Genomic DNA, 18,018 nt, shown 5'->3' on the forward strand with positions numbered 1-18,018 from the left:
CGAAGATGAACGAAGGTCTTATGGGTGTGGATCGGCATGAGTAATAAATGACATTATTTTCATTTTTGGGTGAACTAACCCTTTAATTCGACAGATGACTTCTGAGTGTACTTAATGAAATAAGAATAATTTTCATCACAGTTTCTATACGTTCTCCCTTAAATTAATAATAGGAGAATGGTTTACAGTACAGTAAAGGAACTAGAACCATGAAGTGAATTGGCAATGGAACCAGAATCTAATAAATCTCCTAATAAATAATCCTCCATAATTAACTTTAAGAATCCTGGAGGGGACACCAGCACACTGGCATCCAAAAGCCCAACATATGCTGGTGACCAGCAGCGCTGCTCTTTTCAGCAGAGCAGAAAGCACGAGGGAGGGAACAAAAGCTGATCCAGTGTGATCTCATGAGTGCTGACTAATTATGTGGTTATCTCACCAGTTACAATGAACCATGTGCTGCTGAATTCACATGAGCAGGTGGACAAAACAGAATCCTCTCCGATTGGACAATGTCAGCTCTTCCATCTTACAGAATGTTCCTGCTGCTCTTTTCCAGACAATGACAGTGAAAGGTTCTCACTATCTATCACCTATATTCCACCTAAAATATCCCCCTATTTTCTCTCTCACCATTCTGTCCAGGTGTCCTCCTCCGTCTCCTCTTTCGTCTTCTCCTCTAGTCCAGCATAACCTTCCCGCCTTAGGGTCAGAGGTGAACCAAAAACAATAGATGAGGCAGGTCAAAAAGAGAGAAAGAAAGAGAGGTTCTGTAAATGATTCTGTGTTAGAGAAGGCCTCTACTCTACTCTACTTTAGTCCACACAGAGAGAATAAGAGATCCTGTCCACTAAGCACCTTAATCAATCTCCTCACACACACAAAGAATAACTATAGGGGGTCTAGAGTCACGTGACTGAGGAATATCATCCTCTTAGCCTCCTAGTTGTCTCAAATGTAGTAAAGTGAGCTTAGTAGCTTTAAATACTGTGGAATCATTTGCTACATTATAATTCACTATACTATTCACTTATTATTATCACGATTTCTTTCATGCTGCCTGAAATGAATTGTAAGGCGAGTCTCATGTGTGCCTTGGGTACGGAGCGCTATTAATATAGCATATATAATTGCTGCCTTTATGTAGAGCGTTCCAAATCAGTCACTTATGAGGTTCATTTCTGTTAGGATGCTGCAATTGAAGTCAGTGAGAAAGCTTGCTAGTTTTTGGAGCAGAGCAATTCTGTTCATAACATGCAGATACATAGTGAGGCCTGTTTCTGATACAACTTATCACACACTTAAAATTTCAATAAGTGTGACGTGTCACTGAACAGACAGCAGACTCTGTATAAGTATTTATGAAACTTTATTTAGCAGCAACCTCTGTGTATCAAAATGATGTTGCATTAGATGCCAAATGGTGTTTTTTCTTGTTTTAAACAAAACTTAGTAAGGTTTATGCTTAAAACAAGAACACACTTGTTGATACTCCTATCATTACGAGGACATTTCATAGGCATAATGGTCTTCAAGAAAAGGTTTACTACATTATCAATATATATTTATTCTCCTAAACCTACCCCTAAAAATAACCCTCATAGATCAAACCAGTGCACAAATTTACAAATTGGGTACAAATACACACAATATTGTAATATTGCTCAACTACCCCCTAACATGTATTATCCCACAATGTTTGGTTTAACAAATATGAATTAGTTCCTAAATATTTCTGTCACTGTAGACGATTTCCAAAGCTCACTCGACGTCATATCTGAGCTTATCCCTCTCAAATCATGACAGATTAGCACTGGACTGTGTGGCATTAGTAATACGAGGTGTAATCTGCAATACGATCCTGGAGCCCTGGTTAACTCCAACTGCTGTATCGTTGAATTTCCAAACAAAATGTAAAGTAGTTACACAACATTTTATAAGTCCTTTGTTTAAAGTCAACACGACATGCAAATTAACCTTACTTTCATAATGCACATACTTGGTATAACTATGAAGAATTCATCAGTGCATGATATTCCAAAGAATACATCTTTTTAGCTTATAATCAAATCTATAATCAATATGTAATCAAATAATAACTTGCTCTGCATATAAAATAACTTTTCTTTTCTGCTGACATCACCTAGGCCATGCAGACTATTGGATAATGTTAATTAATAGCCAAATAGCTTTTTAGACATTCAGGTTTGGCTGCATTCCAGTACGTTACGCCCACTTTTCACAATCCAATCAAGTCCTGCCCTATATTTTTTTCTTCTTAACATCCCGTTTCACTTCAAAATGCATCACATTACAAAGTAAAATGTGTTGTGAATGTCATTTCATGTTGACTTTAATCAACAGTTGTGTTATTACTATTTGTGGAAAGTAACTGTGTTGAGTGTCCTCTACTCTACATGGAAATGGCCTTTACTCACCAGCCATGACAACAGTGCACATGCTGCCATGCTCATCATAGTCAGACACATGGTTACAGACAGAAAGGGAGGAGTGGAGTTTGTCCATCAGACTATATGAGCAAGGAAGAGACACATGATAAGTGCATGCACACATTTGACTGTGATTGGCAGAGAGCGAGGAAGGATCAGAGGAAAGTGTACTTCACCTGCACCCTCTTTAACCTCCTTTTATCCTTCCATCCCCTCCGCCTGCTCATCCTCCTCTCTTCTCATTTATTTTTAGACAGCTTAGTCGAGGGGTGGAGGATGTTCCCAAGGCCTTCTGTATCAATCACACAGATCCTAAATGAATGACTGTGTGTGAAATGGAATCATGTATCCAGGTTTCTTAATCTATTACAAATTATTCATAATCAATGAATTTATGTCCCAGGGGTTGATTTAAATTTTTTTGTTATATGCATTTCACATTAAAACATTTTACAGTGTGTCGTCTTTTATTTTTGCTACTTTTAAAATAAAAATGTATGTATATATTTCATTTTACCCAGACCCGCAATTTCAAAACAATGACAATATAAAGATTTTTCAACATAATCCAATTCAATATTTTGTGAAAATGATGTAAATGAAAAAATTATATATATATTGAAAGTCTGATGTGTTTTACAGGACTAAAAGTGCCCATATTTGAAGAAATGTTCGTGTCTGTTTAATACAAAGGCTGTTCTTTGTCAGTTTCTCAATAATAAGCCCATTTTTTCGTTCTGAGGGCAGCTCTAAATCCAGACCACAGCTGTCAAATTAATGACATACCAACCAACCATACAGTTCAGAGCCAGACACTTTGTCCTTCTCTTGTAAGTAATATGCATTGCTAAGGACTTCATTTGGACAACTTTAATGGCGATTTTCTCAATATTTTGATTTTTTTGCACCCTCAGATTCCATATTGTCAAATAGTTGTATCTCATCCAAATATCTTAAAGGAACACTCCACCTTTTTTGAAAATAGGCTCATTTTCCAACTCCCCTAGAGTTAAACAGTTGAGTTTTACCGTTTTCGAATCCATTCAGCCGATCTCCGGGTCTGGTGGTACCACTTTTAGCATAGCTAAGCATAGTTCATTGAATCTGATTAGACCGTTAGCATCTCGCTCAAAAATGACCAAAGAGTTTCAATATTTTTCCTATTTAAAACTTGACTCTTCTGTAGTTACATCGTGTACTAAGACCGACGGAAAATGAAAAGTTGCAATTTTCTAGGAAAAATTTTCAAAAAAAGTGGAGTGTTCCTTTAATAAACCATACATTAATGGAAAGCTTATTTATTCAGCTTTCAGATGATGTATAAATCTCAATTTAAAAAAACTGACCCTTATGACTGGTTTTGTGGTCCAGGTTCACACACACACACACACACACACACACACACACACACACACACACACACACACACACATCTTTATATATAAATTTCATTTGTGAACAGAGTATTGTTATTGTGTCCTTTCCAATTCGAATAAAATCCAATGTCAACTTCTGCAAAAAGTGTGAAAATATTATTTAATATATGTTTTTAGGATATATATTAATTGCAATAAAATTAGCCGTAGCAAAAAAGGATTATATATATATATATATATATTGAAAGTCTGGTGTGTTTTACAGGACTAAAAGTGCCCATATTTGAAGAAATGTTCATGTCTGTTTAATTCAAAGGCTGTTCTTTGTCAGTTTCTCAATAATAAGCCCATTTTTTCATTCCGAGGGCAGCTCTAAATCTAGACCACAGCTGTCAAATTAATGACATACCAACCAACCAAACAGTTCAGAGCCAGACACTTTGTCCTTCTCTCTATTTCTCTCATAGTTTCTGTCTGTCTTCTGATGAGGCTGAGAATTGTTGCTGTGGTGATGTCATTGGTTGCCTAGCAACAGCTGTCCCTGGGCAACCCACAACCAGGGCCTCTGCGGGAACATTTTGGATTATTTGGGGATGTCGAGGTTATCAGCGGTATCTTGCAGCAATCTGCCAAGGTATGACACAAGACTTTATGTCAGGGGAGATAAGAAGAAAAGATAAAATGGGGTCCATAAGTCCTCAGAGATCTGAAGTTTTCAATTAAACATTTAGTAATACAACGTGTTTTATTAAATTAGAAAAATAAAAGCATTTTCACGAGTGGTCCCACTGTATACACTTTGTATGTAACAAAGTCGACATGAAACAGAAGTTTAGTCTTTTCTTCCCTTTTGTGACATATATCCAAGAGAAATGGCTTCTTGAACCAGAAAAATGTAGGGCAGGACTTGATTTTGTCCATCGGGAATTAATTGGATCATTGTAGTTTCCATTGGTGAGATCTCATGTGAATGACAGCTTGCCCTGGCCTCGCATCTTAATTAATTTAATCTTTAATTATCTGTGTTCTCCTTAAGGTGTTTGTGGATGTGAGAACACCCATGGGGGACTAGGGTGTGAGGGTGTGAGAGCCCCGGGGAGTTTCTACAGCTCTGGACACCTTTCAGTCCTACTGCTGACATGCTCTGTCTTCAGTTACTGCCAGTAAATGAACAAAAAAGCAATGCTAAAGGAGATGATGGAAAATCTTGTTGACACAGCATACAGTATTTCACCACATCCTAACAGCTGACTATGTTATGTTGGCTATGCTAATCAATTCTCCACAAATTCTCTTTGTCTGTTACACTTGTAGTTTATCAGTAACTCTAAATCACATATCATGCCATTATTTTGTTCCTAAGTTGTGCAATATGCTCTTCCTAACACAATTAGAAATGCTCCAACTCTGGAATGTTTCAAGAAGTTGATAAGACTTGTATTTATGTATTATGTATGTATCTAAGGTTAATTTTTTTTACTAACTTGTTTGTTATTTATTTAATTTTAATTGTTGTTGCATGTTTTTCTATTTTATACTTACTGTTGTAGCGTTTTGAGTGCAAAAAAAAGCACATTACAAATAAAATGTACTATTATTAGCCTATTAGAATTAGCATGTCTGTGCTGTTTCTACGATTTTAGATTGTAAGAAAGATTGTTGGCTGACCTCAGGATACTCGTTCTTTATTAGTACACAATCTGATCACAGTTTTGAATGATTTTAGGCTGTAGAAAAGTGTTTACCTGTTAGTTTAATATGGTTAGCATGCAACTGTAGTCAGTGTTCTCTACTGAACACCTGCGGGAATTGCGGGTGCTCTTCTGTCTGTGAGCGCGCGCCCCCCAGTGGTCTGATTTGAACAAACCACCGTCGCAGTGTCTAAGCATTAAATACGGTAAGTATATTCTTGTGTTTTTGTGCATTATAGTAAGTATATTGCTGTTATTGTTTTGGCTGTTCGTTTAGATACTTCTGGAACATGAAATGAGATTGTATTTATCCAGGCTGTAACTGAATGCCTACTAGGCCTAAATATGGTAGTAAAGGCCTTAAAGCTACAATATGTAAGTTTTTTGCAGTAAAATATCCAAAAACCACTAGGCCAGTGTTATATATTTTGTTCATTTGAGTACTTACATTATCCCTAATGTTTCCAACTATTTGTAAATCGTGAGAAAACAGCGATTTTAACCATAGATACGGGACGTGTCTGGGAGTTGTCTGTCAATGGCGTCATCTGCGTTACCCTCGGTTTCCGGTTTTATTTTGTAGAAACCATGGAAACACTAAAGACGTAAGTTCCCTTTAGTAAGGGAACAACCGTTTGGTTACATTTATAGACAGAAAACGAATTATTGTCATATAGCTCAACACGTTTAGTCTTATTGTTTAAATCTAGTTTTCGCGATTTTCCGAGAGTACCATGCTTTACCGTGCCTTAGGGAAAAACACTATTTTGTCAAGTAAATAAATAATACAGCATTTTCTCCATCATACAATATGTTTTAAAATTAATTGCATGCCATTTATCAACAAAAGCCACCCAGCATTTATTAATATGATATTCTAAAATCGATCTAGCTTACTGCAGTGTGCAACAAGTGTCTCACAGCAGCCGCCGAGCGAACGCACAGAGTAACGTTATAACATCATTTTCAACACAGTCAAATGTATCTAATATGACATTGAATTGCAGTTGAGTGGACTTTATATAATGATACACACATGGGATTAAGAAAGAGAAGGCATACTTCATTCAATTGTTATTATTAATGGAAAAATTTCACATTCATAAAATGAAATGGTCTGACTCCAAACCAAATTTTTTTGCTTTAAAAATGATATCAAGCTTTATTGTTCTGTTTTGTGTAATTGTAAAAGTAAAAACGCAATTCGAGCTTATAACATTGTAAGCAGATATGATGTATAAAGTAGCACCCTTTTCCTTTTGTTTGTTATAATTTTGTTCTTGTCCTCTGGCATTGTTGTTATTTCATTTTATTTTAGTTGCTGTGTATTGTTACTTTGAAAGAATATATCTCATTGTATTGTTGGTTTATGGCATTAATAAAAAAAAAATGTATCTAATATGATAAACAGCGCGGTGTTACCTCATACGCTTGACCGGAAGAAGCGGCGACTGCAGCATAATAAAAGTTCCGCTGCTCGCAAGGCGTGTGTCGCGTTCGTCTCTCATTAGCAATCTCTCCACTGGCCTCGTTCAGCTCCAACATCACTCGGCCCTGCTCTGCTTCATACTACAATAACGTTATTAATCTCATCCATGTATGATTTCTGCTCGAGTCCCGTCCCGATTCTTTTCCACTGGCTGTGAGGCGAAGACGACATTTCCCAAGCTTCCGCGCTCAAACTAGCATCATCAAGCTACACCTTTGTTTTGAATAGGCGACCTCTAGTGGCGAAACATTTACATATTGTAGCTTTAAAACAAAAATAAAAATATTCAAGTGAAAATTACCATTTTTTGAATGATAGTTCTTTAAAAGTGACTGAAAACTGTCATACTTTAATTTCAATGAGCTTATGAACTCTTTTGTACAAAATTTCAGATTTCCATATTTCCATGGTACACACAATTTTAAGACTCTCATCCATTCACGTATGTTGATGATATAAAACATACATACAGTACCTGGAAAGCATATCACCCTGTTTATTGAGCCTTAACAATCATAGCAGTACACTGGAAAATAACAAATATTAATATTCTAAAGGAGCAAATGAAAATAATAATTTAAAAAAATCAATGCAATTATATAGCCTAACCTAAAAGTCAGGAGAGTGCAAATGATTAGAAATCTAATGCAATTTACTAAAACAAGAAATCCATACTAAAACTAAATCGTAAGGCACAAAAGTAAAAGAAAAAGGTTAACAACAGAAAAGGAAAATCGCTAATAATAATAACAGGCCTACCCACAATAATAATAATGCTTCAATAATGTATGTTGATCACTGGCTCATTCCGTCCTTAAGGCTGATATATTAAACATTCACAGTCAATAAAAAATGGCACAATCCTTAATCAGACACAGACGGACAAATAATTGTGCATGTTCTCAACTGCATCTATTTTTGCACATATAATCAATGACGTCTTCATTCTCACATTGATGTCTTTGGGCACTGAAGAAAAGGGCCCTTACAAGCCTTTGCAATCAAACCCATACTTCATATTACAGTATAAAACAGTAGCTACATTAGTGTTCAGGTTACAGTATAAAATCCTACGGCACGGTATGATCCCTACACTACCACAGCTGGTGACATGAAACTGCTCCCTCTAGCGGCAGGGGAAGTGATGTAATATATGCCTTCTTCTCCCATCATTGCTTCTTCGTCTCTGTCATCATGGTAAGGAGTCTGTTTGTCCTCCCAGGAAGGCTCATGATGATCCTTGTCATCATAGTATGCTGAGAGATCCTGTCAGAGTAGAGATTGTAGTGTTGTGATTAGAGTCATAGCACATGTGTTTCTATAATAGAGATGATTATGATCTGTGAGTAATAAGCTTGAATAATGCATGGAGAATGAACATGGCATCAAATATGTATGATTTACCATCCTAAATGCCACAAAGGATTAGAGGAATAGAGAGAATGAGAGAAATGGCCTCTTACTGTCATGGGCTCCTCATTCTCTGTCTCATGGTGCATGAGCTCAGGATCAGACACAGATTTACTGATGCTCGGCTACAAAAGGAAAAGAAAAGGGTGATTTGCTGAGCTTTATGGAAGCTTGTTTCTGTCACCGTATAAAAAAATTATTGCATTTATTGTGCTTCAGTAAATGCAAGAACATCTGACTGTCTGTACAAAGATTTGTAACATGATCAATGTTACAAATATTTGTGGTTTAATAAGTGACGGAGGTCACACTTTAAGTGCTTTAAACTAGCATAATAAAATAGCATATATCAATAACCCATAGCAGATCTACAGGTGGAGCTGGGGAAGGTGGAGGGTTTTAGAGGAACTGTGAAGCGCACTGCAAACTGCTATAGTGAATGTAACCAGCCATTTAAATGTGTGAGCAACAAGCTCATTGGCTGCAGAAGTGACATGGACCAATCAGCTTGTGCCAGTAGTTAACGCTGTAATTATCATCAGCTTGCGTTAAGACCCATCAGCCTGCGCCATCTAGAGTTTAATGACAGAACTATGTATATATACATTATATATATAAATATACACAATATACACAAAAAAAAAAAAAATTCCCTCTCTCCGTAATCTAAAATGAGTATGAATCTCTGGGCTCTACTCACTCTGTCTGAATAGGAATATGTCTTCATAGGAGGAGGAGGTTTGTGAGTGGGTGGACGGCTGCAAGAACAGACACAAACACATGATCAGTAAAGTGGGAAACATTCGCAGGTCATTTATAAGCAGTGTTGGGGGTGACACATTACAAATAATCAGTTATGAGTAATCAGATTACTTTTTTCATGTAATGAGTAAAGTAACACATTAGTTGTTTTATTTTCTTATTTATTGACCGACAGCTCTTCTGTCACCATGTTGAGAGAATTCGGGAATAAGGTCGGCGGTGTTATGTGTGCTTTAATATTGTAACGCATTACATTTAAAAGTAACTTTCCCCAACATTGTTTATAAGTAACTTATTTTTACCAGGGTACCTGTCAAAGACAGAATATGAAAGAGGTGGCAGTACTTACTCTGTGTTTTTCCTCTGGCGTTTGCGGACCATCACTATGGTAGTTGCAATTATGGCTACGAGGATGATCACACAAAGAACAGCACCAATAATAGCTCCAGTAGCGGCACCCGGCGCTGACTGACGAAAATCTAAAGGGAGGGACAGAAAGACTTAGAGCTCTATGGGTCATACAATAACAATTGAATTTTCCTTGATCTTTTGAAATAAAACAGCTCAGTGTACTACTGTATGTACTGTAAGCATACTCTTGAGTTTCTGAACTCAAAGCATTCTCCTTAGTCAAAACAGCTTGCATACTAACACATGACCAACCGCACACTGTTTATTGACATATCTATACAAGTTCTGGTAGTTTATAAACACCACTTAAATCCTGCTGTGCTGTTATCTCACAGCAGATCCCTCTTCCTTAGGCTGGAATAATAAATCCCAGATTCCACACACATGGAATCATGTTCATCTGTCTTGTAGAGCATATCCACACAGTTTAACATTAACATTGAGATCTTCTAAACCACGAAAAATGCTGCATTCATTTCTGATGATATCATGATCATTTATGATAATAATTATTATGCATATTCAGGGGGAACTCTCTATTTCTACAACTCACAGGACATGCTGATTGATGGGAAGAGTTTTTGCTCAGCTTAGAAATAAAATCAGAAATTGCAGCATGTGAGAATGATGTTTCACACCTCTGACATTGGGTGAGAAATACATATATTTTTAATGATGTTATATTTTTTTCGTGAAATATTTTTGTACATTTGTCATTATGGAATTTTACTTTTATGATATGTGTAAAATACTTTTAAATGATTTAAATATTTTATGTCTGGTATGTTTGGAGACACATTTCATACTACAGTGTCCATATTAAAATATTAACAATAGGACTAACAATAATGTCTAAGCTGTTCCAGGAAGTAATTATATATTAAATATGTTATAAAAATATTAAATATGTTCATCAGTATTAGGCCTACCTGCTACTCCTGGAATGACACTATAATGTAATTATAATAATCACGGTATTAAAGATTAAAATTGTAAATAATTCATTATTTTATTAATTATTACTTAATATTTTATGTAAAAAAAAAATGTAACTAATAGATATCACCATACTTACACATTAAAAATTGCAAACATTTTTTTTTTTTTTTTTCAAAGTTTCAAAGTATTTCAAGTTTTCTTAAATGTTATATTTAAATATGCACTAATTTGAATACATTTCCAGAAATCTGAACATTGAAAAAGGGTTTAAAATTCTTGGTTGAAAATGTTGACTTCTTTGAGTCCAAGGTTTTTACAGAGGGGATTACTGATATCTCTTTTTATCTCTGTCAACACCCATAAAAAAAGAAGGAAAAAAAAAACATGTTGTATATGATGATATATTACAGAAGTTCTCTGTAAAAATCTTCATTCCTGGATAGAAATAGAACTGTAAAGGTTTTGTGTATAAGTGCTACTGAGTGCAGATTTCTGGCTCAGTGTATGAGAAAAAAAAACATTTTGAAAAAACGGCCTTTAAAGATAGGCATGTGATCGAAATCTAAACTGTGCAGTGCTGGACTCCAGGACCAGAGTTGGGAAACCACTGTGCTAAGCTAAATAAATACATACATATATATAGCATACATAAAGACCTATGTATCATAGTGCAATAACCTGATCTTACACTAGATGGCGCTACAGCTGTATAAAACACTCGTTATAAAAACTCCTCCAGGACAATGTATTCTAGACACAGACTCGCTGATGTCACCACCATAAAAGTGCAGCGTTTAATGTGAAAATATATCTGCGCTCTCGGATCACTCATATTGCGTTGCAGGTGTTATACTGACAGGCAGGTTAATGTCTGGCGTACAGCCAAAGAGCCTGCGCTGGCGATTTTCCACAAGTCATCAACGTGGGGATGTCGGTAGAAATAAAAAGAAAGAGAGAATGTTGGCCAGCCAGACAAACCGGTTTAAAGGACAGAAGGGGTGCTTTTATTTAAAAGAAAGACACAAGTTTGGAAGAAGGAACGTGTGCGCGTCACGTCTTGTTGAATATCTGCCTTGTCAATCACATGTCGTTCTTTCACTCCGTTCGTCTCGCGCTGTCAATCTCTCGTTCATGTCCTAAAGCGCTCTCTCCTCTTTTCTCTCGCTTGGTTCAGCTGAAATCTCTTAGCAGATAACACATCCGAGAAGGTAACGCATATCATTTTATCATAAAACTCTTAAGAATACGTCATTCTGGTCAACCGCTAAATTGAGCGTGAAATATTTTAGTAGTAGAGCGACGCTAAACTGGATATTTTACCGTTGCCCATGGCAATATATCGCGGTGTTATTATACCAAATTATGTGACGTAGTAGGCGCTGTATTGACCTAATCCTAATCTCAATCCTAACCTTAACTATACTGTCATTACAGCGCCTATACTATGGTGGTCACATAATTAGGTGGGTCACAGAATTCAGCACAAAAGAATTCTGACCCCTGCCAGATTATTACCAAACCCCCTGTATAGGTAGGTTTAGGATTAAGGTGGGGGTGGGGTTAGGATTAGGCAATCAGGTAGCGGCTTCAACGAGAGGGGTAATAAATTGGGGAGTTGAAATTCAGCACAACACCGGCACTACTTTCTGTCCTATTAAGGTGGGGTCACATTTAACGTGGGGTCACATTTAATTCAAGCACTTAACATTGCTCGGCAAATTTTGAAATGTAGTCATTTCAATAAGAATCCACGCAATTGGAAATTGTGTGTGTATTCACATCAGTATCCTGATCACCTTGTTGGAGTTAATTTTGTGATAATGACCGCCTGACAGAACATTATCCCTTACACCACATACTCGCATACTAAATAGCTACAGCATTACACACAGTTCATAAAAACAGCCATGTTTGAGCATGAATTGCAGAATTATCCCATCACACAAACAGAATGAGCAAAACACCACTCAAATCTAAGAACACAATCAGGGAGACAGCTGATTCATTTGAAGAAAGAGCCTTTAGCAGTATACCACAAGCACAGAAAGAGACGAAGAGAGAATACGAGGTGTAGAGGAAGTGAAGGTCACTGCAGACAGAAGCAGAATGAGAGGGAAGGATATGAGTGTATGTGCGTGTGTGTGTGTGGAGCAATGGCGCAAGAAAGCAGGGAAAAAACTCAATCAATCATCAATGTGACATCTCCGTTTATAAACTCCAGTCTACAGCTCAGAGTCTCAGAACGTCCATGTGAGGCTGTTTACTGCCACATAAATGGTGGACACAGATATTGCAGTGCATTAACTTAACAGTGTCACGGAGACCAAATTTGCTATGTCATGTTAAAGGAATAGCTTCTCTTCAAGTGAGCACAAAAGGAGAAAAACAAATGAAAAAAAACAACAACAAAAGCATAATTTACTTGGTATGGTACTGAAAATGATATCATACAAATTCATTCGATTTTTATTTATCTTATTTAATAATTTTATATGATTTATTTTATTTTTCTAAAATTTGTATTTTTATTATTTATTGTTTTAATTTAATTTAAACACACTGTAAAAAGTATTGTTAGTTTAACTTAAAAAAGTAAGTTACCTGGTCGCCTTAAAATTTTAAGTTAATTGAATTGGTTTAATCAACATAAACTCAAAATATTATGTTATCTGAACCACATTAATTATTGAAGTTGATTTGACAAAAGAAAAAATGTTTTGTTAACAAATCATGAAGTAACACTTGACATGGTTTCCAAACATTCGTCCAGTGTACTCTTGAAATTACTTTAGTTTCACTGAACACAAAATTTTCCTCCAATGTTTACCAAAACCAGATTAGAGATAAACGTTTGTAGTTTTGTTTATCTTTCCTGTGGCCTCGTCTCATAGTTCAGAGTAACTGAAACTAAAAGCATTTTGAAAGCTCTTGGGCTCAATAAACCACAGTATGCAGTAATTCAGTTACGGTGATTACAATCAGGTCACATGGCCCATGTCTGCCACGACAATCCTATTTCACACGGTGTGTCTGAAGTGGCAGGTTGATGGCATTAATTTGTGGAATAAACAATTTAAGCTGAATTATGGATCTGTCAATGTGAAAAGACATACACAATTAGGGGGATTATGGCTGTAGACATGATGCTCCGTCAATGTAGGACAGCAAATAGACCAAGTGTGTGTGTGTGTGTGTGCAGAAGGGAAGCCAAGCCTCCAGATCCATGCTTAATGGAGTTAGATTATCAGCATCCATTCTGACTGAGTGGAATTTGACATCAGAGAACATTTCCCATGAGACATTGCATCCCGGTGAATAACAATAAGAGACAGACAGATCAAAGAGAGATGATGACACATCTGACACTGGAAACTCAAACGTTCTACAACATATACCCGTTTTGACATATAAACCAGCACACATGATGAATCCAAACCGTGATGCTCGTGTAAATCCCCTAAAAGCTGCCAGAGGTGAACAAATGAGAGTGAATGTGTTTTTAGAGGTGTCATTCATCTAATTTTTGAAGGGGTAGTGGTTATCATGACTCACTTTGTGCCTTTAACTCAACTCAACTTTATTTATATAGCACTATTAAAAACAACAATTGTTGACCAAGGTGCTGTACATTATATTAAGTATCATCAACATTTAGCACCATGTACAACGTAAATTACAACACAGAACAGATCAGCTACAATTAAAAGCCAAAGAAAAAAGATAGGTTTTGAGTTTTGTTTTAAAATCGTGCAGAGAACACTTAAAAAATTTGGTTTTCATTTAGAAAGCTCTGTAGATGGGGAAACACTATTTTCTCTAAGGCCCTAAGCGAGACAAAACACGACCAAAGGGGTGTGGGGGGAGGTTTTTAACAACTTAGTAGTAAAATGTGATAGTCTAGTATAGTTTTTGTTTGAGGTGCAAGTAGAAAATCACACTTCACATTTATTTATAGAGCTTTATAGAATACAGATTTTTTTCAAAGCAGCCTCACTCACATTAATAAACAAAAAAATAACAGTATTAATGTCACAATGTCTTCGATTATGAAACAAATACAATTTCAGCTGTTAAGCAGCTATAAAAAGAAGATGTGTTATTTTTCAGTGCAATTTAGTTCAATGTTAATTCAATTTAGTTCAATAATATTGTAAATGTTGCAAAGTTCATTAGTTATAAAATGAACTCAGTTCAACTAAAGCAATTCTACAGAAGATAATAGACCTAATGTCATTATTCACCTCTAGTTAGTTTAGTGTTGATTCAGTTCAATAATAGTGCAAAGTCCATCAAATTATAAAATAAGTTTCACTTTCCTCTCAAGATGACATACCCTACACTGTAAAACCTGATAAGTTACGGTAACTCAAACCATTTGAGGAAATCGATTGCTTTAAATCATTTAAGTTTTAAACCAATAAGTATGAGTACTGTAAACTCATGTACATTAAGTTAAATTCACTTATATTTTAGTAAATCTGCTGCAACTCAATCATATTAAGTTCAGCTTAATACAATCAAATTTTGAGTTCACGCAACTTTTTTCTATTAAGTACAATGAAATTTCATTATTAGTTGAGTGAAACACTCATTTCATTTCATTAATTTCACTGTTCGGTTTTATGTAAGGTTATGATTAGACCAGTTAGGGTTAGTGGGCTAGTCTTGTTAAGCTATATGGTAGCAGCACATCCTGATAAGATATTTTCAACCTGACAAAATTTAACTTGACAGTTTTTTTCTCTGCATGCTTTTTCATGGAATGGAAAAGAGTAGCTTTGACATTTTGATTTTGAACTTCTTTTGAGTTAGATAATGACAGGATTTTCAGTTAAAGCAAATGATCTGAAAAAGGCTAAAGTGGGGTATCTTTACAGTATCTACAATAAATTCAAAAGATTTTTTTAGGGATTCTCAAATATTTGAGGGTTGACATGTGTACGGTTATCTTGCCAACGGGTTTATCTGATGCCTTCTCTGCCTCTGACTTTGAACGGACATGTGGTTCACAAGTGGTCACCATTCATTTCACTTGAGCTGCGGCGAGCACTGTAATATGCCGCATATATGCCATGCAATTTGACTCACCCCATCACTCTTCATGATAACAATGCGGCACAAGTGTGTGCGTGTGTATCTTCAGCAGTCTCATTCATCACACTCTGCCCAGCACTAATCACAGCTGAGGCCTAGACTCAGCCCATGCATTTAAACTGTCTGAGGATTAAACTGATGTCAGCGACACTGAGTCTCTGTGTGTGCATGAGTATGTGTGCGTCTCTCCGGGGAGGCAGTGAGGTTTCTGCCACTGCGCATTAAGGCAGCAGACATAGCCACAGGAGCAGGCCGGATCCCCATCTCCAAGGTCACTGCTCCCTCAACACCCACAGCTCCTGACGTCACTTGCGCAATTTTTCAGTATTTCTGACAAAGACTGATTTTGACAGAAATTACAATAAGTCCAATCATTTACCCTGTTGTGGTCCAGCACACAAACATGTTTACTTAGAGAACACAATGACATACTGTACTATAAACTTTTTATATAAAAACTAGGCTATACAAAAGTTCATTCTGGCCCTCGAATTTGATTGGCTGAGCGCTGATATACAGTCCAATATCGACTTTTCAATGTTTGAATCACTCTAGTCTGTCTGCGTTCCGGACAGACTGACAATGTGCGGTCAAAGACTACATGGTGCGGTCACATTAAACTCCAGTGAATTTTTGCAGGTGAAATGTAGTAACTGAAACTAATCAATTTCAATAGGAATCCACGTGAATTTTGAGGGTGAAAGATTTCCCAGATGCAGATTTCACATCGAGTTTAATTGATAATGCAAATTCGTCGTGAATTCTGTGTGAGCTCAGCAGCACATGCTTCATACATCGCTACGCTATTGACAATGGACATTTTTGTTCACGAAATTTCGCTGATATTTAACTGATGTAACTGCACCTTCAGTCTCTGCATTACTGGTGGGGATTTCTCCAAGTGAATCTTTCTGCAGGTTACATATACGGCCATAGGTGGTGACAATTGTCTTTATGTGTGACATTGGCTGCATCCGAAAACTTAAGCCCTGGGAATACTTTGTTTTTTTACGCGTACGCTCACAATTGAAGCACAGCCTTGGAAAGTAAACTTCATTTGACTCATACGCATACACAGGCGTTCGACGAATGTGCAGTTTTGAGCAATCTCTCGCCACGAGTTACAGCCCATGTAAACATCTTTGTATTCTTTCATGCTAGAATTGAACAAATGAGGGTACTTTCTAACCTCTTTGCACAATATCTTATTTATGTAGGCCTCCATTGTCGCTGTAGCTTGCATGTGTTCTGGTCTGTTCTGTTTATGCAGTTTTTCTTTGACTACCTTGTGAATCGACGCCCCCAGGGCACGGTTGCCACCTTGTGGATAAACTAATTACTGCAAAAAAATTAAATGCGCATGTGCCACCTGCGCATACGAGTATGCACGGTTACAAAAATCCAGCGGTGCACGTACAGTACGCGCGTTCTCTTCTGATGATGAAATTTGCATCACGCGGACCCTTGCGTACGCGTAAAAATATTCAATTACTACAATAGGAATATCTTGCTAAAAATGACATCACAAGTGGAAAACAATAGTCAAAAACATACATTTACACACAAACTGACCAGCAACCGCAACTTTCAGACGCCATCTTTATTTTTTAGCTCAACTGTCACAGAATGGAAAGCGCAGGATTGTGGGATATCAAAGGTAGCGAAAGATACATGTACGCTGCCTTCAAAAATCGATCAGATCTCATGAGACAGGAAGTGAAGCTATCTTTGGATTCGGATGTGCCTTGATGCCTTCCCACCTTGGAATGTGTCCTCCAAAGGCAGCATTTTTAAGTTTTCGGATGCAGCCACTGAATCATTAAGTCAAATGATTCAAAAACCTCGTGACACAACCCCTACACATTCAAGCCATCTGGAGAATACATGGATGAATGGATTCATTCAAAAACACTGATTCATTCAGGCATGAAACAAGTAACTCTTAACGAGCGAGTCATTGAATCATTCAGATTCATTCAAAAACACAGCTTCACTCCGGAAAGTCAATGCGTGTTGCTCGAGAACTATTTTCTTTGGGGCAAAAACAGACAAAGTAACCGGCAATGTTTTGTCTAAAATGTAAGTTACTCAATACTAACTTATTGTTTATTGTTGTATTAAAGCAATATTAGGCATATTGGCACTCTATTTAATTTCTGACAGGAATGAAAACTAGGCTGTGAGGGGATTGTACTGTTATTTAACAACATGCCAGGAGTTCAGCTGACGAAACATCTTTCTGAAAGACTTTCAGTGGGCAAAAATTACATAAAACATTTTGAAAGTTGAAGTTCATGTGATCTAGGACCTTTATTCAGTGCATATTGTAAATGTAAGTCTCCCTGCAGCCTCGATTTTAACAGTGTAAAAATCAATATACATCTACCCTGACT

General features: G+C 36.7%; 1 protein-coding gene and 1 long non-coding RNA gene across 2 annotated transcripts in view; one reads left to right on the forward strand and one right to left on the reverse strand.

Moving 5' to 3' along the window:
- The window catches only part of LOC127496973 (uncharacterized), an 18,773-nt gene extending 13,083 nt beyond the window's left edge, over positions 1-5,690 (forward strand). The window contains exons 2-3 of the long non-coding RNA XR_007925413.1: positions 4,297-4,463; positions 4,866-5,690. This is a non-coding gene — a long non-coding RNA (uncharacterized LOC127496973). The remainder of the gene's footprint in view (positions 1-4,296; positions 4,464-4,865) is intronic.
- A 1,795-nt stretch (positions 5,691-7,485) lies between these two features.
- si:ch73-22o12.1 (nectin-2) overlaps positions 7,486-18,018 on the reverse strand; it is a 75,565-nt gene continuing 65,032 nt past the window's right edge. Inside the window, exons 7-10 of the mRNA XM_051865027.1 lie at positions 9,531-9,660; positions 9,120-9,177; positions 8,473-8,544; positions 7,486-8,275 (exon numbers count right to left, since the gene is read on the reverse strand). Coding sequence (XP_051720987.1) covers positions 8,099-8,275; positions 8,473-8,544; positions 9,120-9,177; positions 9,531-9,660 — 437 coding nt within the window. The 3' untranslated portion in view covers positions 7,486-8,098. The remainder of the gene's footprint in view (positions 8,276-8,472; positions 8,545-9,119; positions 9,178-9,530; positions 9,661-18,018) is intronic.

Source organism: Ctenopharyngodon idella, chromosome 16 (genome assembly GCF_019924925.1).
Source record: "Ctenopharyngodon idella isolate HZGC_01 chromosome 16, HZGC01, whole genome shotgun sequence".
Taxonomy (NCBI): Eukaryota; Metazoa; Chordata; class Actinopteri; order Cypriniformes; family Xenocyprididae; genus Ctenopharyngodon; species Ctenopharyngodon idella.